At 45.9% G+C, this 27,949-nt stretch overlaps 2 protein-coding genes across 7 annotated transcripts in view; both read left to right on the top strand.

Annotated features, from left to right (window-relative positions):
- Positions 1-123: 123 nt before the first annotated feature.
- On the top strand, positions 124-7,073 carry LOC135915290 (serine/arginine repetitive matrix protein 1-like). The gene is made up of 3 exons (XM_065448324.2): positions 124-947; positions 3,412-3,584; positions 5,008-7,073. The coding sequence occupies exons 1-3, from the start codon at positions 549-551 to the stop codon at positions 7,001-7,003; spliced, it is 2,568 nt and encodes an 855-aa protein (XP_065304396.2). The 5' UTR covers positions 124-548; the 3' UTR covers positions 7,004-7,073.
- Positions 7,074-11,324: 4,251 nt separating this feature from the next.
- Dys (Dystrophin) overlaps positions 11,325-27,949 on the top strand; it is a 488,311-nt gene continuing 471,686 nt past the window's right edge. The window contains exons 1-2 of one of the 6 annotated variants that reach the window (XM_070539180.1): positions 11,325-11,360; positions 25,424-25,529. In XM_070539180.1, coding sequence (XP_070395281.1) covers positions 11,340-11,360; positions 25,424-25,529 — 127 coding nt within the window. In that variant the 5' untranslated portion in view covers positions 11,325-11,339. Of the gene's footprint in view, positions 11,361-11,855; positions 12,339-18,897; positions 19,145-22,837; positions 22,862-23,113; positions 23,253-25,423; positions 25,530-27,949 lie in introns of those variants that run through there. The other 5 variants (XM_065448320.2, XM_065448318.2, XM_065448317.2 and 2 more) reach the window with 5 other exon arrangements.

Genomic DNA, 27,949 nt, shown 5'->3' with positions numbered 1-27,949 from the left:
TAAGCGTGCAGTTCAGTTAGATTTGCAAATATTTTTCTCTTGAAAATTATTCATTACTTATTTGTTTATGCTTAGCTAGCGTTATAAAAATACCTGAGTTATTAATTATCTTGCTGTGAACTCCTCTCGCCGCACTCTCCATCCATGTTATGGCGCGAATTGTCTGCTTTGCAAGCTGTATGTAGTACTCTCTTGGAAATGGTTATGAGCTCGTGGGTTTGAACTTGATTAGCGCAATTAGTGCACGCGAACAGTTTTTTTGCTTTACTTTATGTTCTTAGTAATCCTCCGGTCGATCCCTGTGATGGGTTTCGCTGTGAGAATAACTGATTGGTAGAAAGTATCGAGAGTCGCGTTACTGCAATGCTTATTTCACATTTTTCTTTTCTTTTTGTTGGTGTTTGCTCGCGCTGTGTGCTGGTGTAAACATCACTGTGCGCATTTGATCACCTTAGTGATCCACGGACTGCAGCTGTGCCGTGTACGTTTCGCGTGTTGTTTGCCTGGCGTCCATCGCATCGGAATAAAATCCAGGTGCTGTTGACTCAATGGAAGATGATGGTGATGCAGACATTTACTTTGGCCTTGGCGAATACCATTCTGACAGCACACTTGACGCCAAGGACTCGCACTCGGCGTCTGCTGCCGAATTGGACCTTTTGGACTCTTCTGTGCTACCACGAGAAGTCTCACCTGTAAAGAAAGTCAATCGGTCACAAGTCCGCGGAAGACCTAGTGCTGGAGACGCAGTGGAACGCGATAGTACCACTGACACTTTAGACCTCGCTCAGTCGTCTTCCGCGAGTAATAATGACTCCAAAGCTTTTCATTCGCCAATCCCTGCCGAGTTGCACTTGGACACTTCTGTGCTACCAAGACAAGCTAACCCAGTTGGAAAGGACCACCTTCCGAAGACTATCGCGAGACCTCGTGCAGCGGGAAGCTTGGTAAGCGCCCCATGCACGTCTGATCAGTACAAACACGAAAAAAAGAAAATTGGATGCATAACGCATGTCACGTTTTCAGTCACAACGTCGTAAACGTGACGTTGTTTTATTTTGTTGTATTTTGAAATTTCTTACTGTTTCTGTTTGATGCGGCCCATGGTAGCCGAATAGGTCAACTTTGTAGACCTAGATTTTCCATTTGTGCTGTAATTCGGAAACTTGCTTAGCGTTCAATATTGCAACTGGCAATCATTGATCTGCTTTCATGGTTCTACTTGACATATTGCAGTCAATGGCAAATGAATTTCAGTTCAGTTGCACGCCACACAACTTGAAAGAGGCCCAAAGAGAAAGTGAAAACTTAGCTCACTTAATAAAGGTTTGAACTTTTTTAGCAAAGCAGAGCAGTGAAACCTTTCCAAATAAGCGTGACGTGAGACAATCGATATTTTACATCCAGGAAATCGCCCAGGCCATTCGGAATATGGTGAATATAATGAAAAGAGAGACAAGTTCCAAGAAAACAAATGTCAAAAATCAGGTGAAATGAATTATACAATACTTAGCATACCTAAGCAACACATGCAGAAAAAAGAAAAGACCAATATACACGACAAAATCCAGAATTTGTCGCACCCAATGCAAGATGCATAAGTAGCTTGCCAAATGACTGTGTACATTACTTCCCACATTACTGAGCCTCCTTGTGGGATGTAATGTGTACTTTCGTTTTGCTTGTGCTGGGCATATAAACGAATATGCCGTTTCTTTTCTTAATTTTGGCGAGTTTATTACTGCTTCATTATGCCATTTTTGATTGCAAATGCTCTGCGCATCATGAAAGCTAAACATCTTGTGCACCTTATGTTGCTGTGGTACATAAAATCAGTCACACAAGGGCTACACTTACGAATGTACATCCTTTGTTGAAAGTTTTTAAAGCCACTGCTTACGTGACAGATGCAGTTGTAAAGACCAAGCCTTGAAAGTGGGCTAGTTGGTATTCCATGACTAATCTTGAAGCATGAGCTGCCTGTGTCTGTACTGTCATCTCTGTTGTCTTCCTTGTGCTTCAATATTTGTCTTGCAGGCAACATACTGATACCCTGTTGAACTTTCATTGCTCCAAAGCTTCAGAGGTTGAAAGGGGTAGTGCTGCTCATTCTGCAGAGCTAACGTGCATGGAGTATCATGTGTGGTTACGCAGGCCTGGCAACAAGTCTTGTCACTCATAGATTGACTTAAGAGCTTCTTTCAAAGACCTTACACTGATGAGTCATGGGTGGTTCTAAAAGAAAACTGTACACATTTCCTTGTAGCATAGATGTGCTTGTAATTGACATGTTTAGCATGAGGTTTGCTATGAGAATAGTACAGTCCTCTCTGATTCACGGCTCTGTTTATATGCTGTGAATAACTTTTTTAAAGCACCCATTCTTATTCTTGTGCTCACTGGTGTACATCCGTTGCAAAATGTCAAAAGCATGTCGACACTCAGACGTTTAATTAAAACTGCCATGTTTATGAATACGGGGGTTACTGCTCTATAAACACACGGACAACAGAACGGACAATATAGCACAGTGATCCCCGTATTACAAGATGAACTTCCACGAACTAGCCCAACTTGTCGCTCTGCTATATTTATGAAGAATTCAACTCTGGAACTGTGATGTGGCGTTCAACTGCCACACCAGTGACCATCAGAGAAGCTGCAGGAAGAAAAAAAAAAAAAAAACATCAATATGTCTAAACTTTCTTTATTCACACTGTAGGACTTTGCTGTGACCATGCTTTCCAAAGTGATGTCATTTATCACAGATTCGTGGGCAGTTTTTAGTACTTGTGCTTTGTTTAGTCATGAGTTTTGCATTGCTGTACTAAAACATGCACTGGCTGAGATGTGTTCAATTTAGCACTCTTTAACCGCATAGCTAACTTGAACCAAATCTAAATATGTACTCTGTGCACTTTTCTGGCAATATACATTCAAACCTTTCCCCTTTTATTCTTCATAATGCAAGTCTGCATCAAGTCACACCTATTACAGACACATCACAAAATTCAAATTAAATTATGGGGTTTTACATGCCAAAACCACTTCCTGGTTATAAGACACGACATAGTGGAGGACTCTGGAAATTTCGACTACCTGGGGTTTTTTAACATGCACCTAAATCTAAGTACACAGGTGTTTTTGCATTTTGCCCCTATCGAAATGCGGCCGCCGTGGCTGGGATTCGATCCCGCGACCTCGCGCTCAGCAGCCCAACACCATAGCCATCACATAAACATCTATATTTGCAATGTACACCTCTTCTCAACATTGTCATGGTGCTATAGCAGCAATTCTCACCTATAACTACAATAATTACAGTAAATGCTCATGACTGTTGCTGCCCTTATTTGTTTGTTTTTTGCTTAGTGTTTTTAGAGCTGTTTGCTTCCTGCCTTTTGATTTCAGGTTGATAAAGGTGTCAAGCCCAGCACCTCTTTTGCATCAACTGATGCACAAAAGACCATTCTTACATTGAAAAGAGAGAATGAGATGCTGAGGCACAACATTTCCATCCTGTACAAGACGGCCAAGCACCTTGTGGACTCAAAGGAGAAAGAGATCGTAAACTTGAAGCGAAGGTAGGTAAATGTCCTAGCAAGATTTCGTGACTGCTTTATTGAGGCAGAGTTATAAAGTTCACCATTGTAATGACTTGCTGTCACAAACATTTATTTAGTGCTTCTTGTTTGGCAACAAATCTATCGCTCAATAAAGAATTTATACTTTATTATTACTGAAGAACTACAGTGTATTGCCTTATGAAAGACTTGTTCAGGCCTCTTTCCTGTGTCGCCTGAGCTAACTGACTTCTTAGTGTCACTCTTTGTCAGAAATCCCACTTTAAGAGAGCCCCTTTGAATATATCTTTTTTTCAATAAGAGTGCTAATTTTTTTTGGTGCACTTTCTTTTTTTCTTTTTTTTTTGCTATTATGCAGCGCAGAAAGCATTTCTTTTGTGCTGATCAGAGTATTATTGACAGAATGTTCATTGCATGGGTCATATTGTTCAAGTAAGTGAGAACTGACATTTTAAAATGTTTTCTTTAAATTGGTTAAATATTCATTGCAAAGCCAACTAACCTTCAGAATAAGCACAATGGGGAAATTTTTATTTTTTGTGAAGAAATTTTTAATCTGTAGAATCTTCAATCTATATATAGTCATGTTCCGGAAGCACTAATCGTTAGCAATGGTAGCCATTTTATGATTCACGAAAATATAGTTGTGCTTGCTATAGTGCCATTCAATGAAAAGTTAAGGTGGTGGTGAGCAGGAAGCTTATTTTGAAGGTTACAAGGTGGTAATATAAAAATTCAAAATTAGTTAGATGCAGAAACGCATGCTGTACCATCACTAGGAGTTATAGTGATGCATATGCATGGTCATGTGGTTGATTTTTGAAATTTTATGTACCACTGCAGCACGTTGGCAATGACGGATGCCACAGCAGAGGGCTCCAGAGCAACGTTTATGATGATGCATTCCGTGCATAATTTCACCAAAGAGAGTCACTCAGTTTTGTGCACCTTTATCTTTCAGTACACGGCTGTTAAATTTTTTTTGTATAGCTGTGCTATTATGTTCTGGGTTCTGTCAGTATGTTGGAGTGTATCATGGTCAAAGATCATTTATTCTGTATCCCAGACACTCAAGGTATTCTGGCTGGTCTATGCTTTAAAAAGTGGTATTGACAATGCTAAAGAAATAGACCTTGTCTGCTATTTTATTGGTGATTCCAAGCTTTAATATAAAATTGAAAAGCAAAATTTGTATGATCTGAAATTCTGGAAGTTTCCAGATCGCTATGCAATGGTAAGTGCATTGCTCATGAAAAAGCAAAGTAGAGTACCAAAGCACATTCTCCTTTTACACCTTTTGTCAATGACTTGTAAAAGAACTTATGCCATTGGTGTTTTGTGCTGAACATTCTTGTTTTGTCTGTCAATAAATTTGACTTAACTCATTGTGATTGTTACTTATGTCACATGTTTGCTTATGCAGGTTAGACAACCTTGTGTTCAAAAGGAACCGTGGGTCGCAGAACTCGTCACAATCCACAGCAAGTGGAGGTGCACAGCAGCAGCGCAATTCACCCAGTCTAATGGCAGCACGGAGCACTCATGAATCTCCTCTTCAAAACCCCTGCAGGAGAAACCAAGCTTTACAAAACTCACCACATGACACTACAAGCACAAGAGATGCACAGCATCATTATCAGGAGCGAAGCGAGTCAGGGGAGTCACCTAGAACTCCTTCCACACAAATCTCTCGTGACTCTCCCCTCCAAGATCATAGTTGTCATCTACAGCCTGCTATGCCAACAAAAGCAAAGGCTGACATGTCGGAGGACTTACAGCGGCTTTATCAGTACAACAGCGTAAAACCCGAGAACAGAACTGAGTTCAGCCAGGTGCCTGCATTGGCGCTCACACCACAGAAGAAAGGAAGTGCCTCCAGAGTAGTGGTCACTCCAACAAAGTCTGCAGCACAGATAAATGCAAGAAGGCTTGTCAAAAATAGCATCAAGAATGTAATTGGGTCCCCCGTCAAGCAACCAAGGTCGCTGGAAGTGTACACAAAGAATGGCTTCTCACCGCTGAAGAGGAGAAGGGCTTCTGGAAGAAATGCATTTTCTGAGAAGCGTGGCAGTGCACCCCACAAAGAGAGGGGAGGTGCTTTGAGATCAGAAATTCCACCCGAACGCTGGGCGTGGGAACCGCGAGTCAGGCACCCGAGGACCCCACCCCACCCTGGTAGTAGAGTTTCTGAAAGACCCCGTACGCCGCATCAAGGCTGGCCCGAGGAATCAATTAATACATATTACGTTTCGCCCCCACTCAGAGAGAAAACTGTTCCTAAGAGTTCCCAAGCACCACCTGAATACCAGACAAATACATCGAGCAGAGGGATGTATTGTACTCCACCACCCAAAGAAAAGAGAATTGTTAAAGGACCACACACACCACCTGAGGAGCAGTCGGTGCAGTGGGCTCTCGACAAATCCGAGACTCCTCCCCTCGAAGGTAAAATAGTTCGTGAAGTAAGGCAAACTAAACCCGAAGACCAGCGAACGGAATCGCCTGCAAAGCAGTCTAATGTTCCTGATATTGATGGACCATCAAAAAATGCCGTGGCGCCAATTAGGCTTGCAATTGGCAAGTCATCACCATACCGAGAGATGGCTGCAGGGTCGGGCAGACCGTCGCTAGAAGTCCGGCCTAGGGAACGTTTGGGAATAAAGCGCCGGAGGTCTCCTAGTGAACCGCCAGGCAACAAACGAGCGCCTGAAAACAGCTCCACCGTAGAAAAGCCTCTCAGAGAGTGCTCTCCTGGGCGCGACTTGGTAGTCGATAAATGGAGAGCTCGCAGTCCACGAGAGTTCAAAGAGTCCTGCAGCCTGTCAGCAAAATGGCGCAGGTCTCGTTCACGCTCCTTGTCAGCTTCACCTCCGCCAAGGCCGCGCTCTCCAAGGCAGCACTCACAAGTTCGCAGAATAACGGTGCGTGACCGCATTGGCGTTCGCCCTGAAAGACACAGAATTCCAAGCCACCGTCGCCACAGCCCTGAGGATAGAAATGTGCGTCGCCGTTCGCGAGAGCGTTATTCGCCCGTGCCTCGCCGACACCATCGATCAGAAAGGCCTGTGCGCTCACCGTCTCCAGCTCGGCTGGGGAGGACGTCTCGAAGACAGTCTTCGCCTGGAAGGAGACCAATGAGTCCATTGGTCAGAGATGACGTGGCCAAAGTGAGTCCACTGAACGAGCAGCGGACTAAGAGGCCAGAAAAAAGGACATCGAGCGTGGCTAGTAGTGTCGTGTTGGTGCAAGCGAAGGAGAACACTGGTGTGCGTCAGGAACCGGAAGTTCCGAGACCGCCTCCTGAGGACGCAGTTCCTTGTCCGCTAGAAAGTGAATCACTGAGGACAGGCAGTGTCGATGCTATTGAGCCCAAGGAGCTAGCTGACGGGACAGCTTTCTGTGATTCTGGTGGTAGTTGACTATTGGACGCTGATATGTAGCTTCCTCCGCTTATTAAAAAAGAAAGAAAATATTTATCTTGTTCATATATACTCGTGTGTACTTCAAGAAGCCAAAGATTCGCTGTCTGAATTATAGTTCATGTGCGGTCTGAAGACGCGCAGCTCTTCACAACGTTGCGAAGAAGTTTTACCTCGAGCCCTATTCATGTAGTAGATCCCGATGACAAGGGCATCTTTCATTGCGGGAAACGTGTTCGGTGTATGGGGACATGCTCTTGAAACATATAATAGAAGCGACTAAGTGCAAAGCCATCGCTTGAATCTCAAAGTCGATGCAGCAGAGCAACACAGTATATTGCGAGATCGGAATGCCTGTGTGATTTGAGCCGTGATGTCACTCGGGAAGACCGAAAGCCTACGCTCTGAAAAAGGATAAAGAGAGAAAAAAAAAAGAATAGCGTTACAGCCCGATGTGCGTAGGACTTCTGTTATCTAGAAAGTGGTCGGATTCTTCAGTCGAACTAATCTGCGAAAATGAGCTGTGGCGCTGCGAATATGCGACCCTCTGTTACCTCTCACGAGGTCAACATTCGTGAAAAATTCGCTTCCTGGTATTCACGCTTAGGTTGGTGCTTCATAAGGTCGAGGCCACTTGCAACGTAGCGAACCTGATGTAAAGGAATCAACGAGGCACTCTCAAAGTAGCTAGTCGAAGTAAGCCGACAGGGTGTTGAAGAATTGTGAGAGAGACAGAGAAAGAAGCAGGCAGGAAGGGTCACTCAGTAATAGGTTCTGGTTTGCTGCACTGCACAAAGGTGCAACGGCGACATGGAGGCCAAAGGGAAGATAGCCAGGGGAACGTCGCGCACATACACGTTAAGTGGCTTGACATCCAATAGTAATACCAATACAAGAGATGCTTTTGATGTACAGCACCTCATAAACACAAGGAAAGAAACGAAGAAAAGTGTCACTTGGCTTGTCTTCGTTCCCTGCCCTGTGATTGTTTCTTTCTTCATTTCTCTCTCTCTTTGTGTGTGTGTGTGTGTGTGTGTGTGTGTGTGTGTGTGTGTGCGCGCGCGCGCTTTTTTGCACTACGATTAAGTTACCATCCAATAATCCCGTACGATCATTTTTGATCATGTACAGAAACTCATGATATAACACATAATTGTTCGATATGAAGTTTATAATGCGTTAATTTTAATTTTAAAGCTTTTTTATCTAAAAGTTTTTAATGGATAGCTCGTAAAGCAAGTTACGAGTTATCGCTTGGCTGCTCGCAGCTACGTATCCGGGCCGCTGCAATGGGTTAAACGTCCGCCTCAAGATTGAGTGGGCGCAGGTTCATAAAAAATCGGATGATAGTCAAATATTTATTTATCTTTTGCCTTCAATATGACACCCGTGACAACCATGTTCTTGTAGCACGCATACGTAAATGTTCTCAGCGTGAAAGCGTGCTTCCCCGCACGGGACTCATTATTGCGGGAAAGCCAGCTTGCACGAGCGCTTTTCACGAGCTGCGAACACACGCTCGGAGGAACAGGCCTGTAGGTGCATGGCAAGCACTGCCTGCGTCGCAAGTTTCCAAGCCACTCCAGGAGTGACTGCAGCCATCCATGGACCGCGTAGGCGTTCTTTCACTGGCGTTCCTTAGACAGTAGCCGGTCGCGCGAAACGTCATCCTTAAGTAAACTTATATATTTACCTTCGATTGCTGTTTAGTTATGCCTTACCTCTGTTAACTTGACCTGTTTGCTGCACCTGATACTTTTTGACACTACTGTTTCATCTCTAAAGGAAGCGCTGTAACCTTCTTGTCCGATAAAACATATCATATGAGATCATGCTTCGTTTCTTTAGTTCCATTCCAAGTTATATGTTGGATCATTGGTCGTATAGGGCTAATAACTGTTCGTGGTTCTTTACTTTTTCAAAATATGGCTACATCACCCATTCATGACAATACAGATGTAATTTATGGCGCCCAACTGTCCACACTTGTCTAGAATGCTTGAGCGCTGCTCTGTGACACGAAGAGAGCGATATTGTCATGTGGTAGTGACGTGCTCAAACAGTAGCAGGATGAGAGAACAAACGAGCTATTTATTTGGCGAAGTTGTGTGCAGAAGGCAAAAAAAAAAAAGCTTTGATGGCAACAATAGCGGTAACCACGATCGGCGGTCGTCGAATGCAGTCTCACTGCTAGAGCCTGGACTGAATATGCAGGATGTCCTAACGAACATAGGCCACGAAAAAAAAGAAAGCGAGACTTACTGTGCGTGCGAAACCAACTGTACGTTGTTAGTAACCTCCTTGAGAATTATCCGGTACTTTTTATAGAGAGAATTTATTTGAAAGAAGGCGGAAAGGTCGGCCTGAGCTAGCGTGCTCTAGCCTGCTGCCCGGGACAAGGGGAGGGTGCACTTAAATGCTGGATGATGGCTGATGATGACATAGAAGAAGGATGCACAACGATGAAGGCAAGTTCAGCGTTCCCATGGTTATCAACACGGTACAAAAAGGTCATTCGGAAGTGTCATCCGCCTTCCAGAGCACGACCTAAGTCGTGAATCCAATTGAAATTTCACAAAAAAGGCGCAACGATGAAGCTTGTGTGTCGGCTTCTTCTGCGTGAGCCTCACACGTACCAAGAAATGACTTTAAATTATGTAAAGAGCAGCGATAGGCGGCTCCAGTACGACGAGGACATGCACGGTGCTCTTAGCGGCCGGAGAGTGTGTCTAGCGTGTGTGTCTATAGTGTGTTTTAGCGGCCGGAGTGTGTGTGTCTTAAGCATGGCCTATGTTAACGGGACAGCTGGTATACATGCGTCGCCGTACATTCCACATTAATCGTAGTTACTGACGGAGGTTCGAAATTGTTCAACACTATATTTGCGTCGCGCATGCTGCCTGCTTAGACACCCTTGTCTAGCTATCCAATTAGCGACAACGCTCACGAAAGTTTGTGGCATATATAGTAAGTGTGCTTTCTGCGCGAGCGCGATAACATGATATACGAATGACCACCTTCAAACTTGGCCACCTGCAAAAACAAAAGTATCGTTTGCAGATGTATACCAGTCTCGGCAACTGATACATCACGGACAGCGAAGCTGTATAAGCGAGTTTCCACGCACTTCGCAAGTGCTATGGGTCCGTTTGCTGGCTAATCTTTGTGACCGCTTCCACGCAGACGGCGTTGCAGCACAGCGGTATTGGCTTTCACCACCGTAGCCGTACAAACACCTAACTGAGCTCCACTGTGGAGCTCAGCTAGGTGAGACGTGGGAAACAAAAATTACGGATTACTGGCAAAAAGAAAAAGAAGAATGCAATGAAGTTGCTGTTTATTGGAAGGAGGTATACGCAAGGCAACATTTATATCATAATCATTGATAATTACGTATTAAAGCGGAAATTCGGGGCTCTGGCTGTTCTTTGATTATCATTCGATACCAAGTACGCCTCCGCAGGCTGGCCTTCAACGCCGCACGAAAACAGTTATGGGACTCCTCTCAACTAGGGGTGTGCGAATAGGGATTTTTGAGACCAAATGGTATACGAATCGAATAGTGCAAGAAGCGAATTGAATTCCGAACACTTTTCGAATAGTCTTTTGAATAATGAATAGCCTTTATCACAGTTGATATAACACGATGTCCACATTCCAGTATTCTTAAAGTTAGCACAGTTTCTTTCATTACATAGTGCGTCGTGAAGCTTTGTTTATTAAAAGCACAAATTGAGCATTAGGACCAATCAAATAGTTTCTTCAGAGGGTGCGGATGATTGCTGCACACCCTGTAAATAAGTGACGTAGCGTGCTCCACTACGCAAGCTCTCCCTTTATGTCTATGCTATATACATGCCCGCGGCGGTGAAAGTTTTCCATGTTTTTGCTTCAATTTTATGTTTATTTGGGCGCTGTTGACGCTTGGAAATACTCGAAAAGTATTCGAAAAATATTCGCATTTACGAATAGCGTCTATTGGATTCGAAGACCGAATCGGATAGGACACTACTCAATTCGTTATCCGAAAGTTTCGAATATTCGCACGCCCCTCCTTTCAACAGCCTCGCCGTGAATGTATTTCTTTTTTTCTTTTTATGCGTTGCTGCTCGCTTTTAGAGACGATGATTGTGAGCAGGAAGGCCGATACAAACATGGAAGCCGCACAGTGTTAATTAACCATGGGGTTTAGTGTCTGGGAACTGCACATTGTGTTTTCAGGGACACATCGGAAGCGGCTGCCGTGGCCGGGAATCCAATCCGCGACCTTTCGCGCTCACGAACAGAACGCCACGTCTACTGATACATCGCGGCGGGCGCCGCACATGTATTCAGGATGGCATCACGATTCTCGCAGGTACTGTCGCGGTTCTAAGAGGTAGGTGACGCTTTCTTTGCTCTGCAGCTCAGAGCTTGGACGCTCTGTACAGAAGTGAGGTAATTGTAGCACAACAGTAACCGCCTGTTGCATGACAGTGGTTCCTTGTCGATCTCCGATCTCGAAAGTCTGTGTCGTCGATACTGCTGACTCAAAAAAGTGACACGCTGGGGCGCTTCGCACGGCGGCTGCGCTGCGAACGCTGCGTCCTTCTCTAGACATAAACACGTATATACATGCCCTCCTCCCCTTCTCGTGTGAACCCTTCCTTCCTGTTGACGCTTGTCCCGCTATCTTCCTTTACTTTCTATTTATTTTTTTATTACGGCGAAAACCGTCCCGACTCGATGTGCTGAGTTTCACCAACTGCTTATTTTCAAAAGCCGTCTGTATACCGCGCAGAAAGCAAGCGTGCTGCACCAACACCCTTTCTTTTTTCTTTTTTTTCGTCGCTCGTTCTTCAGCTAATTTACTTCGGGCGACGAGAAGAAAACGAGCAACAAGCAGGACTGCTATCTCACTGAAATGCATGCAGCGTTGCAGAGTCATGAGCCGCGCTGAGGCGGTCACTGTACTGCTCAGGAAGGAACAACTTAATAGTCGTCAGATGGCGGGCCCGGTGCCGTCCAAAACGTGAGCATAGCATCTATGCGACGTTAACTGCGCGCAGCGCAATGTCGTCTGCAAAACTGTGGCTGGTGCAGACGACGTGACCGCGAATATTTATGCCACGAAGGAACACACAGTGCGCCGGTATATCAGCTCGGTGTTATTGTCGGAAGATGCTGCAGCTCGAACTTCTACAGCGCTGCATGGTTTTCTAGTGCCAGAACGACTTGAAGACCGCCGCATGAGATGAGATCAGTGGGAGGGAGGAAAGTCGAGAAGACGTTTCACGAGCGGCTTCCGTCTCCTCTCCGCCACTGGGCGTGCGAGACTTCTACGGTTTCATGGTTTGTACGTTTTTTTTTTTCTGTTTACGTTATTATTATTCTTGCTCTCTCCCTTCATTTCGGACGACGACTGCAACCTTTAGTTTGTTTTGTGGCGCCCACCGAGCGGGCGGCGACGGCGGCAGAAAGGGTTCGCGTGTAGTGGCTTCTCAATAAGAGCGGAAGTGTTTGCGATGCGACGCCAGAGGCGACGCAGGCGCAGCAGACGCCCGCACTTCGCCTCGCATCAAATGGGCGACGAGCGAAATTTCGTTGCTATTCAAAGCAGCGCGCCACGAACCCCCTTTTCCTATTTGACTTTTTTATCACGTTTTTGATTTCAGTCTGGAGTGCTCCTTATCGCGCTATGCAAATTGCTACCGGTATTTTCGCATACCAACTTTCAAAATTATTCCATTCATGAGTGCTTCTGACTGCCACATCTGTTACTTTTCATCATTGTAGTCGCTATCATTATAAAAATATAAGCCCTTTTTAGGGCGTCAGAACGAGGCTGAAAAAAAGTCGATTATAATAGATGCCAAGTATTCCGAGAAGACCGTTTCGGCCAGCAGTTGGCAAAACTGCGGCATACCAGCCGCACGCGGTTTTTTTTTTTTTTCAAGTCTCTCTTCGCTGAACGCGGCCGTTCTTAAGCTCAGGCTTTCACCCCGATCGTGTCTAATTCCGATAGGAGGGATCGGAATTTTCGTTCCGATCTAATTATTACGTGATGTTATGCTAGGTGTTGACGAACACTTTAGTTTTCACAACTTGATGTAATTTGTTGTTCTTGAAAACTGTACCAGCGTAGTTTCCTTGCAGAGAGGACAAGTAGTCAAACTGTAATGTATGGTCTGAAACTCTTCTTTTTTTCTTTTTTTTTCTGCTGCTTTCTGTAGTGGACTCTCTTGTGGCTTTACGAATATGTCAGTCTTGCCACCCTTGGCCCATGCATCAAATATATAAACAGAAGCATAGGATGTCGCCGACTGTATCAATTGCCTCATTAACACGATATTTCTTTCTGGGCTAGTTGGTGCATGTCGGCTTCTTCTACTTAGCGCAACGTTACATGGGGATGACAGAAAGAGGTGCCCAGCGGTGTCCTCGTTTTATTTCTGTCTTCCGTGTATAACGTTATGCTGGCCGAACCAGTGTATTAATAATGTTAGCATATTTGTTTGTCTACGTCGTGGCTACCATGTCCGATTCCGACAAGATGTCGGGGCGGGATCTTAGCCAACAATTTACAAACACCGCGCGTAAGCATTAACTACATTGAGGACAAGGGTAAAACGAATTTGGGCTATATACGCTCTGAAGCCTGGTCTAATGACTTCCGAGTCCGAAGCGCGATGAACTTTTCACATTTCAGAACTGCTTATTTTTCTCAGAGGACGAACGCGCATCCTAGCGGCATCGTTCAAGAAAACTATAGGAAATAACCTTTCTTCAGCCCTGCCAAATTAACAGGGGCGCTCAGTTACACGACAACGAGTACATTTGTGAGGAGAGCTTTTGCGCGCACACACGCTATTTATTTTTATATTTCCTTAGCAATAAAGAGCGAACGTGTTTGCGTGCTCCGTATCGTTTCGTGCCTCTGTGTTTTGCCTAAAAAAAAAGGCGCGATTATAACCGTACAACTGCGTCGCTCGAGCACTTGGAATGTTTGTCGATTATTGTGCCTTATTAAAAAAAAAAGAAGAACGGGACGCATCAGTGTTTCCCGGAAGCTTTTTTTTTCTTTCTTTCTTTTCCCTACAGTTTCAGTGTCTTTTTTTTTTTAATTGTGCGAGATGCGGAAGGTGAGCCGGTACTCGTTCAGAATTAAAGGCAGTCAGGTTAGACTCCCCCTGTAACTTGTCCACAGTTGGGTGGCGCTTTCACATACCTCTGGGAACCCGGAAATCTGGTGCTCTAATTTACGCCTTGTACACTTTCCGAAACTACGTAGAAGTGGATGCTTCTGCCTACGAGCGCTATAGAACAGATCGTCCTCGAAGGCAAAGAACCGGGCTTGTGCTCTTGCACATTTTAGGACAGCACACACAACTATGTGTTTCACATTAATGGAAGCTTTAGTGTGACCAGCTAGATGGGCGGAACGTGGCACGTGGCGCACAAGAACCAAGGAGGATATGGACACACTTGGTGCTAATTCGCAACCATTAATTTCAAAGCTCGAGCCCGTCTTTATTCCCCCTTCATTTTTTCTTTCTCCTTTTACCTGGTGAAGGAATTCACGGCACATATCAAACAAAAACGGCAACAAAAATTGCCTAAAATTTGAGAAATGCTTCAGTGCGTCGGCAGGCTAACAAAGTGTTCTCGGCGTTTTCTAGCTTATCCAAAACGTGCACCTCTATACCTAGCAATGCAAATTCCAGCGCAAATGTGAGGCGGGTGGTTTCTTGAAGACGTTCGGGGCCATGTAGGGAAAAAACGATGAACCACAAAAGAGCGACAAACTCAGTGCTAGTGTGCACAGACCTATTCGCGTCTCTGAATGTTGCATATTTAGCCATAGAAGTCGGCGCAAATATTGACGAAATTTCTCAATGCCGTTTGCGATGCTTCGGCGTTCCAGCGCTGCTTCGCTGAAAAATGCATAACGGTAAGAATATCAGTGAAACTGGAGGGTAAAACGAAGAGCGGGAGCTGCAATGTTCTTTCTTTCTTTCTTTCTTTCTTTCTTTCTTTCTTTCTTTCTTTCTTTCTTTCTTTCTTTCTTTCTTTCTTTCTTTCTTTCTTTCTTTCTTTCTTTCTTTCTTTAAATGACTGAGACGGTCACGCAGCCATCTGGATGCCACACGAACGGCCGTATTTGTCCAGCACGTTTCGAATCAAGAATTCTTTGAGGAAACCGTTTAAAGTTAAGCCACCACCACCGTCTTCAATGACTCGATCGTTGCTTCGTCATGTTACCATCGTCTAAACTCATCGGTTTTTCTTCCTTGCACAAGGTCGTATCCTATGCTGCATGCGTTCCGATTCAGAGGACACCGAAACTTGCTGTCATCATTCACAACAAAACCAGCGACTGCTTCGGACAGTCCGTTGTTCACTGTGTCTTCCTCTTTCTTGATTATCTGTATTTTCCGTGCCCTTCCTATCAACTGTACCCTTCGAGGCTGGCGGGCGTTACGCTCCTCCCAGACGCAGTTGTCAGGCTGTTTCCATAGCTCACTTGGTCATTGTTTCCACTTGTTCACTGCGCTGACATTCGCCCAACTTCGAAATGTTTCGGTTGGGCGGAGAGAGTACTGGCTGCGCGGTGTGTAAAATAGACGGTGAATGAGCCTCTTGGTGCAGCTTGCATCACGAAATATATCGCAGAGTAATCGTAGAAAGCGCAAGGAATTGTGTGAGGCCAAGTGCTTGTTGATACGTTATCTCTCTTCTATAGTATGTTAATATCATTTATTGCTTTGGAAGAACAATAAGTTTCAGGACGAAAACAAGAGAGTATACTGTGACATTTCTCGGTTTCCATATTCCTGCGCTAAAATTGATTCTTAAAGGGAATCAGCGATAGTGACAATAGCTATATATAAAAAAAAAGATCGCGGACCGCTTTCTATGTTACTGCCGCTGCTTTGAAGATGAAAGCCTTCCACACCGCTGTAAATGAGACGGAAAACCTTTCTTGGTGAACGAGATCTTGCTTACACGACCTCGCGTATCACAGCTGCCGAAGGCCAGAAGAGCGCTGCTGCGGTTCTTGAAGTCAACCGGACTGAGCGACCGTCAGGGACACATCCTTGAGAGCCGCGTTATGTCGGCCACCCACCAACTCTCGACTTTCTCCTTACCTCTCGGTCTTTTTTCGCCTTCCCACAATGCAGGGTAGTCAACCGGGCTCAGTCCTGGTTATTCTCTTTGCCTTTCACTTATCCTTCTTTTTGTTTTTTTTTCTCTCTAATCACGGTGCATCTCGCAAGGTTCTCATTCATAGATGAACGGAAATTTCACGAGACGGAGCATTGTTTGACGAGAATTGGGAATCAACGCTCGTGGACCACATCAACGTATAGCCATGGAGACGAGAAGCCTTCTTTTTGGGCGTCATGCGGAACGTGGACCTCTTTCTATAATTGACCCCAATTGCGTTCGCATGCTGCGTCGTTCGGGAGGACGGGACGGGCCGTGGGAGGAACCAAGCATGCTTTGGCTGAGTCAAACTCACCGCCGCATGCACCTCTCCAGTGCAAATTAAGTGCACGGGCATGCTGATGTGCCAAGTCAAGGTAACATTCATTATCATCCAACAGATAGTTTTGTAGTATATATAGATATACTAATGAAGGCGTCAAAGTCTCATGCAAACGGGCACATAGATTCAAGTGTCAGAAAAATAATGACTGGAACAGCAGTGAAAAGAAAACAACAGCGAATTAAATAAGTACTGTTAATAACACTACGCGCATCATGTGTTCGTGTATTGTTTCTGATAATTAACTATACAGTCACTCTTTACTTTACAAAGTGCCTCCAAAGGTCTTGGGTAATACATAGCATTTAGGGGACCATAATAAGGACTGGCATGTGCACGGTCGTGTGCCCACTAATTATCACCCGATTTCTACGACGCAGTTCCTCGTTTCAATATTCCCGCCAGCAGGAGTGAATAACCTTTGAGTGACGTAAATGTTGAGTACTCGACGTCACGGGTGTACCGCGAACCACGAAACCGCTGACGACAGCAAATTGATGCATTGTCTTCTCAATTTCACACGTGCGCCCACGTTCGTCGACGCCCGAGCTACAGGTGGGAGAGGCGCACTTGCGTCTCCCGGCCGTGCGTTGGCGAACGCACGTGCAGCCGCTCTGAAAATGCGTCCCCACCAGCGTCACACTATTTTGCTCTCAACAATGACGTTTTCATGATGGGTATCTCGACGAGTTCGGAGAAGACAGCCGCGTTTCATTCCTGCCCTTTGAAATTAAAATAAGTTACCTTTTAGCCGTCTGCCGTCAGTCATATTTCGTGAAAGCGATCCTCATATACATGCAAAGCTTATCATATACACAATTTTCCCTCATATACACAATTTACCGAAGTTGGGTTTCTATGCTCCTTTAATTTTGCTCGTGCAAAAGTAGGTCCCTGCGCGCTGCGTGCAACATGAGCCGCATCTGGCCTTTCTGGCCGCCGTACGAGGACTCAATGAGACTGCGTAATTTTTCAGTGTCTGTGCAAGCGTGCATGCGTCCGCTTGAGCACATATGTACAGTCAACCACAAAGGTTTACAGAACACGGTATCTCAGAAAACGTTGACTTTCCGAGCAAGCTCTAACATTAGTCAGTAAGGCCTTACATCATTGTTGTTCGCATATGTTCTAAAGGAGGCTGGAAGTGCGAATACCAGGCTGCGTTGTGAGGCTGCGCAGATACGCAGCTTTTTCTCAGATCCCGTGATTCGTAAACTTTTGTGGTCGACTGTACGTGGGCGCAGTGCATACAGGCATGTATCTCAGCAAAAATTTTTTTTGCAGTTGCTCAACCGAGCGGTGTTCGTTTACCCATGCGTTGTCTGGGCCGAAAGGGACGCTCCTCGTGAGGGGCCATCCTAGGACTCGGGCCTGCCACTGAGCAGAATCTCAATAAAGTTGTTACCACCACCCGATGCGTTGATTATCGTCACCGTCTAGGTAATTCGCCTGCCATGCTACTCCACGAAAACCGGATAGAAAAAAATGTCGATCAGAAAGGCCAGCATTAAGTCATAAAATTTTCATGATTGATGTGTCCTCACGCAGCACAGTTTTCGAAGATATATATATAAATCATACCTTCACGAAAAGCAGGACAAGTGGTCGTAATCTGTTTTGTAAATTCCTGGCCCATCTCTCTTTGGCCTGAACGGTCCATGCGCATCATGCTTCGTCAAAAGAAAACTGTAGAGGTCAACAAGGTAGAGGTATGATAGCAAACAGCACAAGAGGCAGTACCTTATAAGCAAAGGTAGACAAGGCAGGCGCATCCGCCAACGTTTCTACTGGGTGACTTCAACGAAAACTTCGACGAAAACATTTGCACATTTTGAAACTTCCCCCTCTACCCCGTTCCTCCTTCGACTCTCACAAACGTGCATCCTCCAGCTGTGATCTGTTTGCTCCAAACGTCGCCGAAAACTGCGCAGTTTCGGTGGAGCCGCTGTGCGGGAAGACGTTGCTCCGCTCCTCGCTCCATCCGTGCGGACACATCCCTCACGTTCTGTGCAGCTCTCCTCTGGGCCATTCATGTGTCATCTCGTGAGGCACTGTCTCAGCAAGTGAGAGGCGGTTCGTCCCCCCCTCTCTGCTTGTCTCGGGCCGACGGAGACGGCGGCGGATGTGGACGATTAGGTCGGCACTGCCCTGTCTCGGCGCGGCTGTCGCTGCCAATTGCCCCCCCCCCCCCCCTCCTCTAGCGCCGCGGCAGCAACCGCCGTCATCTTTCCACCCTCGCGCCTTCTTCCCACTTTCGCTTTTCGCTCGCTTCCACCAGCTCGTTTCACACGCACACAAGCCCCGAAGTAAAGCGAGCGCCGCCACTTTCCGCGGGTCTTGCGCGCTGTCACTGCTGCTTCGCGGGTGCGCTATTGCAACGCGACTCGCTCCGCGGGTGCTGTGTTTCTCGCGGGTTCCGTATTTGTACGAGATCGTGCGTTTTTTTTCTTCTTCGTGTGAGTGTGGGTGCGTAGGTGTGTGCGTGTGTTTGTGTCCGCATCCTGTTCGATGCAATTCGTGAGGCCGGTGTCATGCCCCGTTCTTCTGGCGACGATGTGAGCGAGCCTTGTGACACCGTCGCCGACACCACGGCCACCGACGGTTCAACGACGGTAGGTTGAAGGTTCACCTATACAGACTGTGCGGCGGAGACTGCGGGGTTGACCGCCGGCGCACGCATCGGTTGGCAGCCATGTGCGGCCACCGCCGTTCAAGTGACGACGCTTCCGGGTCCTTCTGCCCGGCGTTGAGGGCCCCGATATTCAGATAGGAAAGGCGGCGGGGAGAGGGGAAACCATTCGTCGCAAGCAATAGCTTCTGAATGGCTTGCCACGACGCCTTTTGCTTGGGTGGCCGTGAAGTACACGCCGCTTTGTGTATGCACGCCGCATGCCGGCAACGAGCTATGACGACCGCTTGAAATTGTAGCTTGCTTGTCTGCTTGCTTGCCAACAGCGCTATGTGTGGCAATATGCAAATTACTATGCTTGACGTTATCGTGTTACTGCTGATGCGCTTACGAGTAGAGCCGCCACAAATTGTAGCTCGAAATTTTACTCTTGCGCTGGTTCATCCACGAAAAGGGAAGCACCCATGTCGGTTTTTTATAAATCAACCTACAAGAAGTCTATAAGACGTCTATAGATAGGATATGGACACTACCAATGAATAAGGGTAACTGGTTAGTGGCCAGCTCTTCGCTAGCGTATCTGGTTCACGATCACGATTGACATTGGTCATCGCTCTGACCAATGACCTGTTCCAGTGTACAGAAAGCTCTGTGAACTCACTCGCAGAACCTTTGTTCGTTTGCTCTTGTTTCTTGCAAATTGAACGATGCAGTTGTGGCATAGGACAGGTGTTCTATTGTATCTTTATAACGAAGCTTTCCTTGCTGTACAAGACAACTGCGTGCATCGGATTTAGTTGTATAGCCTTACAGCTTATTAACTGCTTCACGAAAGCTTCGCTTCCCATCAATTACAGCATCTGCGTTGGCCCTGCTTATTTTTAAAGCCTAAAATTGAACTTTATATTGCGGTTCTTCTTACGAAGTGCATGCTTTCATTTCTTCTTTCTTTTTCTTTCTTTTTCATCACCATTGCGTCTTTCATTTTTTTTTTTTGTCGAGGAGGAGGGGGGGAGGCGGACTTCGCCCTAGAACAGTGCTAGGAGTTTTCTTTCTTTCTTTCTTTCTTTCTTTCTTTCTTTCTTTCTTTCTTTCTTTCTTTCTTTCTTTCTTTCTTTCTTTCTTTCTTTCTTTAGCTGTAAAAACATATTTCACCATCACTTCGTAGTTCTATATGGAGGTCCTTCACGAAGGACCTCCATATAGATTTGTGTTCTGCCTTCTAAACTGTTTCCCAAGGCTTCTGGAATGAACCTTAAGATTCACAGCGCGTATATATAATCATACACTGGGACAATACAACGGGGCATACGGGTAGGAGAACTGACGTGCCTTTGAACTTGCGGGATATTTCATTTTGTGGGTAAATATTCCAACAGCTTTCAAGCGAATTGGAGATTTAGAGGGTGGTTGTGTGCAAATAAATCGCATACAGCGCACTGCCGGCATACTGCTAAAGTCAACCTTTTCCAGAAATAATAAGACATATGAAATGCGGAGGTCATCTGCGCCAATGTCAATAATTACACACCGAAGGTGCACCGCTGGTAGTCTCGCTCTTCCTGAAGAAAAAAATAAGATTAAAATAAGTGAGAAGGAAAAGAAAGGAGAGGAGGTATGATTGAGTTTAACGGTTGAACCGACGACTCCAAACGGGCAACGTAATTTTCGAAGCAATTTCGCACCATGCAGCTTTGTCGAATGAATGTTTACATGAGGCTGTGGCCATATTGACATTATTTTGGATCCTCTGTGTTTAGCATCATTCCTTAAAGAAAGCTAAGCAAGAGAGCACTATGAAAATGGATGCACTGCCTCAGGTCGTCGTGGCCGTTTGGAGGACAGTGGTAGAGCATACGGCGGCACATGCACCTTTGGTGCTACGCCCTGGTGAGGTGGCGCACGAGTGGTTTGTTGTCAAAACCTTATGATGTGCGCGAAACTGGCATTACTGATAATTGGTGGCGGCGCGCCGACGCGTTTCCCCCGTGCCACCGCAAGTTCTAATGATGAACGGCTACAACCGTTCAACCATCATCGCAAATATAGTTGTTTGTATTAACTGTTTCTCGCTGATCGATGCCACCGTTAGTGCGTACGATCAGCTTCGTCAGTCATGAGTTTACCGTTATTCCAGAATTACTAATGTAGGAGCACCTTCACTACTGAACAAATGCGAGTTGACTAGTTGTCGGTGTTTTTCTTATATTCTTTCTTTCTTTCTTTCTTTCTTTCTTTCTTTCTTTCTTTCTTTCTTTCTTTCTTTCTTTCTTTCTTTCTTTCTTTCTTTCTTTCTTTCTTTCTTTCTTTCTTTCTTTCTTAACGTTCTTCATAGCGTTTTGAATCAGATCTGTTTTAGAGATTGTATGTTTATAAGAAGGAAACTCTCTGAGGTATGGATAACGTTCTGTCGCTCGGCGTCGATTATTCACGACAGCCAACAATACAACAATAAAGGTCCTGGTCATTGGCCATTCAAGAGCCACTCTTGCGTGCAAAAAGAATTTGAATCCCTATAGTCTTCACAACATCACATGACCTATTTAGTTTAGAGGTGAGGTAACGTGTAGTTATACTTGACAATGGACTTGACAATGGCGGCTGCATTAATGTCAGAGCATCGGGAGGTTCGTTGAAACGTTCCAACATAAATGTTCGAGAGAACATCTTAACGTATAGTGCTGCTGTCCTTTTACCGTTCCCGCACCGGCCTGGTTACAGTTAGCGGTAGAGCAATAGGCATTGTTAAACAGCTCTACTGTGCACGGGCTCATGCGCTGTGTTGGGCGCACAAGTCGCTTTATGCACGCTGCCCACGGAATGCAGTGAACAGTCGGTTAAACGTGAAACGATCATGCAGGCCTGCAGGTCACATTGTCTGCTTGAATGCGTCGCCGCGAATGAAATTGGCAGCATGGCCTTAAAGAAGCTGTGGCGGTTATACGCAGGTGATACAGTTATTTACGTGCTAATGTGTACACACTTCTTTTTTTCTTTTTCTCGAGCACCGTGGTGGCTGCGCTTCATTCTTGACCAACTGTACACGGCGGCTCCGCTGTCTGTGCGATGGTTTTTATCAACAAGCGCAAGACTGCCGGTGTAGCTGCTTCAGCCTGGTATACCCAAGCTCTTGATTTGATAAAGCGGTTGTTTGAGGAGACGTTAATTAAGCGTGCTGGCTCGAGGCCTACTGGGAAACGAGGAGAGTGTGGAGTTAGAGCCAGCTCCAAATAAGCATCAAAACATTTTATTAAGAAAGCTTGCTTTGCACGTAGTATTTAGAAAGACAAAAAAAATGCAGAGAAAGGCAGGGAGGTTAACCAGAGGCAGTTCCGGTTGGCTACCCTGCACGGGGGGAAGTGTTAAGGGGGATAAAAAGAGAAAGAGAGTGGAAGGGGGAGATAGAGAGAAAGAGAGACGAGCACGAACAAAACGCATACACTATAGAGCGGTAGGGGGCGTGAAGCCCCGTGGACCGCAGGAACGCGAGTGCCCCGATAGAACAACCGCGTTGTAGTATTTAGAAAGAAAACAGCGCAGACTATCGGGACAAAAAAGAGAGACCCAGACACAGGCGCCCGTGTCTTTCTCTCTCCGTTGTCCAGATGGTCTGCGCTGTTAGCGTTCAAAATATTTATCGAAATGTTTCGACGAATATTTCTGTCAAGGTCCCTTGTCACCAACGATAAAGATGGGTTCAGTGAGTATCGCGGTTTTAGCGGTGCACGTCGCCCTTTCCGATGTTCCGCCACCCCGGCAGTGAATCCACGCGGCGTGCCACTGAGTTGGCGTATACCGTACGTACACGCGCTCGGCACCTGTCCGTTCTGCGCACGGCGGCGGCGGCGGCGGCGAGGGCGGTGGTAGAAGAGGGATGTGGGTCGGGGTTCGGCGTCCTCCGTGGGCGAGCCGGCCGTTCCTTGGCGAAGGCGCCGAGCGCTTCGCGGGCGGCCGCCGGTGCACCGTGCGACAACAGCTGTGCCGCTCAGTCGCGCCTGGAGTGCTTCGTCGTCGGTCACGTCGTGGCTGCCGACAGTGATTGATGCGGCCGCGTCTTGTTAGCGGACCTTTCGTCGCCTCTGCGTCCGACGGTACGTACTACATGTGCGCGGGGGCGCGCGCGCACAACAAGCCGGGTGCACGCGCTCTCGTCGGGTGCGGGCACTGTCGGGGGGCGCCGGCTACGCGAAGGCGAGCGCCACGGAGTCGAAGTAGCGAATGCGGGCTTTATCCCGTCAGACATGCCTACTCTCCGTCTCGGCGATTGTTTGGAGGTTACATTTACGCTGCAGGTCCCTCCGAATCTGCGCGGGGCATGCTCGATTTTAGATCTCAGGCGTGTTTGGCTACTTTCCTATGTTTGTAAAACTGCTGCTCGACTTCACGCGGCCCGGATTCGCAAATAAGTTGTTGCGCATAGAACGGCTGGTGCAATCGTAGTAATGAACATGCTGCTAGCAAAGGCGTCGTACAAGCGACAAACGGTCCGTGCGAACTAACGTCACTATGAATTCGGCTCCTGCGTCTACGGCTCCTTAAAAATGATGATTTCTTTTCAGGCTTTCTTTTCCTTTGCTAAAGTTCGATGCGATTTGTGCGTTAAGTAATCTTCAGTGTGTGCATTTTGTGTTTTCCTTAGTCCTTTCAAAGCGTAGCTTCTTGCGTATTATCTACGAAGAGCGTGCTTGCATAGGGTACTGTTGACACGAACATATCGCATGAAAGGAGGTTTTTATTTATGACCCCTCTTTCACTTCCTCCAGAAAGTACTAAACCTGTTTTTCGTCGTTGTTGGTGTTGTCGTCGTCGTCGTCGTTTAACCTAACTTTACGTAACCTAATCTAACTTAAAGGAAAACGAAAGGAAATAATCACTATGCTCTACGAACATAGCTCAGCGTTTACAAATACATAATACAGAGCCTAGGAAGCTCAGGTGAAAAGCGTGAGTAGCTTCAGAATCACGCTGAAATATTTGAGTTGACACAAAAGCGCATAAAACATCTACTCACGCGAAAGAATTAATCACGTGTCCTGCTTTCCTTCTTTCTCTCTGTCTTCTCGTTTGCCGAGAACGTATTGCAACATGTTTAAGCAATACGTAAGGGGTGTACGTGCGATTCTCCACTCTTCATGTGTACTTGTGCGGAACTATTGCGTCAACGCTTTTAACGCGAAGTGCAACGCAGTGGTTTAAGTGCAATGGTTGAAAAAAGAGGGAAATTTCGAGCTTAAGAACATTCCGTTTGCGCAGTGCATCAAGCAGCCGATGTCATGGAAGCAAAAACAAGTTTAGAAGGGCGCACTGATTGGAAAAGGAAGCGTACGTGACACCCTCAGACAGCGCCTTCCAAGAAAAGTACTAAACTTGCAGAGAAGCGCAGGTCGCCTTATTGTTTCGGGAGAGACAGTGATGATAGATCGAAGGGGGAAAGAAAAGGCCGGAGGGAGGGCAGAAAGCTTTCACAGTAAAAGGAAAGAAAATGGGAGGGGACGCCTCGTTTACGCCTTCTCAATAAAACCGTGCAGCAGCACAGGAGACAGAGTTGACTCATCTTGCAATACGAAATTAGAGCATACCAATGCTCCACGTTGGCTGGCTTTTCCATACCAGTTCATTGGGTGTGGGATAGCCAGCTTACTATAGTAACACAGTTCTCGTGCCTTTGTAGCTAACGAGAAACTCTACCTTCTATGTTCGTGCACCACAAACACTTTCGAAACAGAGAGAGAGAGAGAGGTGTATTTATTGGCCTGACACAATTAATCGCACAGCTCGCTAACACAGCAAGGCGGCGTACCGCAACGCCCTCTCGTTAAACGTGCGAAGCACTATCGAAATGTGTGCCAATGTTTCGCGCTGCACGCTTCTTCGGAGGACTTCTCAGCACATGTCGTGGAGTTCACGTCGACGTACTGTACTTGCGAGATAGAACGCAGTCTTGTTACGCCTGAAGACTCTCCGCAGGCCGCGAGTATAAGCCTAAGTATCCCGCGGCGCGCCTCTGGCATATACTACTTCGGCTCGAAAAAATGGAAACCTTAATGAGGCGCAGAAGTTCGTGCGCTCTCTCTGCACCTTCACTGTTGCGCTATGGGGGTGCATGCGTGCTGTGTTTTCAGCGCTGCGTCGATTTCTTCCTCCCCGCCGTTTCCTCAGCCGCAGAGTCGTGGCGACGTGCTCGTGCATGTAGCGCAGCGCGCATAGAGGCCTGCCCGTCCGTGGAACTCAGTTCGTCATGTTGTGCGCCTTCTCCACGCAGTCGGCCGACATGCCGGACAACGACGAAAACGGATGCGCTGAGGAGCCTGCCTCGACCGAAGAAGAGAACCTCGACTTGTTTCAACGCAAGATCAAGACCGAGAAAGGTGAGCCGAGAAAAGTAACGGCTTCTTTAGAATCTTTATAGTTCCGCAGAAGGCTTGGTCGGCTGAACTTCCTATAAGACTATCTTGCAGGAAACATAAAACAGATTGTGCTGAAATGTGTACGGCCTTACACTGCTAGGACAATTGGGCGTAGCCGTAAAAAGGTAGGTTAAGTTATGGGGTTTAATGTGCCAAAACCACTTTCTGATTATGAGGCACGCCGTAGTGGAGGACTCCGAAAATTTTGACCACCTGGGGTTCTTTAACGTGTACCTAAATCTAAGTACACGGGTGTTTTCCAAGTAGTCTGTGTTTTAATGGGGGCATTTCAATCTAAGTACACAGGTGTTTCAATGGGGGCATTTCGCCCCCATTGAAATGCGGCCGCCGTGGCCGGGATTCGATCCCGCGACCTCGTGCTCAGCAGCCCAACACCTTCACTGCATCGTGACTGGCGACAGGAAAGCGGCAGGGCCTTCTTTACCTCCTCGGCAGCTCTCGGCCAGCAGCATGCATTGGCGCCGTCATCCGACGACAGCCGACCTCGTTCACCGAACGCACGCTTGAGAGCAGCACGATACCACTGAGCAAGCGCTCCATCACGTGGATCTTTTTTTTTTTTTCATATTTCGCGGGCTTTCTTTGCAACCCGGAAAAAAGGACTACGTGAGACGTATCGTACAGGAAATAACTCTATCGGTGGTTTTTGCAGGTGCTCTACAAACCTGCGTATCATACTTGGGTTCCAGATCCAATAATTGCAAAGTTGGGTAACTAAACTTAATTAATTAGTGAGTTACGGAAAAAAAAAAATTACCTGAGTCACTAAAGGCCAGAGCGAATAGTATGCGTTCGGTTCAATTCGCTTCCGACGCGCCTTTCATTATTAAAGTCTTGGCTCAAGTTACGTGGGACACCACATTATATATATATATATATATATATATATATATATATATATATATATAGTCATATAATGAGAAGCCAACAAACACTGACACCAAGTACAACATAGGGGAAATTGCATGCGCTTAATAAATGAAATAAAGTAATGATAAATTAATGGAAATTAAAGTGGATGTAAAAACAACTTGCCGCAGGTGGGAACCGAACCCACAACCTTCGCATGTCGCGTGCGATGCTCTACCAATTGAGCTACCGCGGCGGCGTTTCCCCATCCACTTTCTTGGGTATTTATGTGTACTAGTAGAACCCTGTGAGTGTTAGCCAGCGCCCCCACTCACAGACCTTGGCGGCGGACGTGGAACGTCTTTTTTGCCGCAGGCGTCACGAGAACGTGATCTTTTCGGGTGAAGGCAACTGGTCAATAAACCCACATATGCTACCTGAAGGCATCAATGTTGCCGGATTCGAGACCCTCGTTATGTAATAAACGAGAAGAAAGAGGGTTAACCGAGGGACCCGATAATTATTAGTCATATAATGAGAAGCCAACAAACACTGACACCAAGTACAACATAGGGGAAATTGCATGTGCTTAATAAATGAAATAAAGTAATGATAAATTAATGGAAATTAAAGTGGATGTAAAAACAACTTGCCGCAGGTGGGAACCGATATATATATATATATATATATATATATATATATATATATATATATATATATATATATATATATATATATATATATATATATATATATATATATATATATATATATATATATATCAAGTTTCAATTACAAACAACATGATTTGTCTCAATGAAAATTCAACATGTCATCTTTAGAGTGCGCTTCCGGCTTGCTTGGTACTTGGAGCGCATCCATATTTTCATAACCGCCTACTTTAAGAGCGTGGTCTTCGCTGCTCAACACTTGAGCTTAGCAAGAAGCCATCTTTACAATGTTGAGTGGTTTTCAAATTCGCAAGATTTCGTTTGTGTGCTGCTTCGTACGCGGCTTGTTAATTTGAAAGTTTTGTAGAAGAACTTACACAGTGTCATCCCTAGTGAAAATGCGTACATTACGTGTCTAACTTTAGCATAACCGCCAAATTCTGTAATGGCATGTGGGCAATGTGGTTTCGCGAACTTCTTAATGTGTTATTACGATGCAACCAATTGTCATTCACAAAAATGTGAATGTAGTGGGTTAGTTGAAACGATATGTTAATGTACAGCGCGAAATAAAACATGATGAAAACCAAGATAAATAGCTGTACTCGTGCCGCCAATACCTTTCCTTGTATGCGCCGTTTATCGGGCTGCAAGTTGTGAGCATATCATATTGACCACAAATAAACGCGGGGACAGCGTAAGAGAACACACAAAAAAACGACACGGGTGGTATGTATTTTTGTGTTCTCTTCCGCTGCCCCCGTCATTATTTGCGGTCAATATGATATGCAGTACACAAACTAGGCCAAACTGAAGTTCTTCTGAAGTTGTGAGCAATAG

The sequence above is a fragment of the Dermacentor albipictus genome, chromosome 5, assembly GCF_038994185.2.
Source record: "Dermacentor albipictus isolate Rhodes 1998 colony chromosome 5, USDA_Dalb.pri_finalv2, whole genome shotgun sequence".
Taxonomy (NCBI): Eukaryota; Metazoa; Arthropoda; class Arachnida; order Ixodida; family Ixodidae; genus Dermacentor; species Dermacentor albipictus.
The sequence above is the reverse complement of the archived record's forward strand: the minus strand, read 5'-3'. Positions and strand labels throughout refer to the sequence as shown.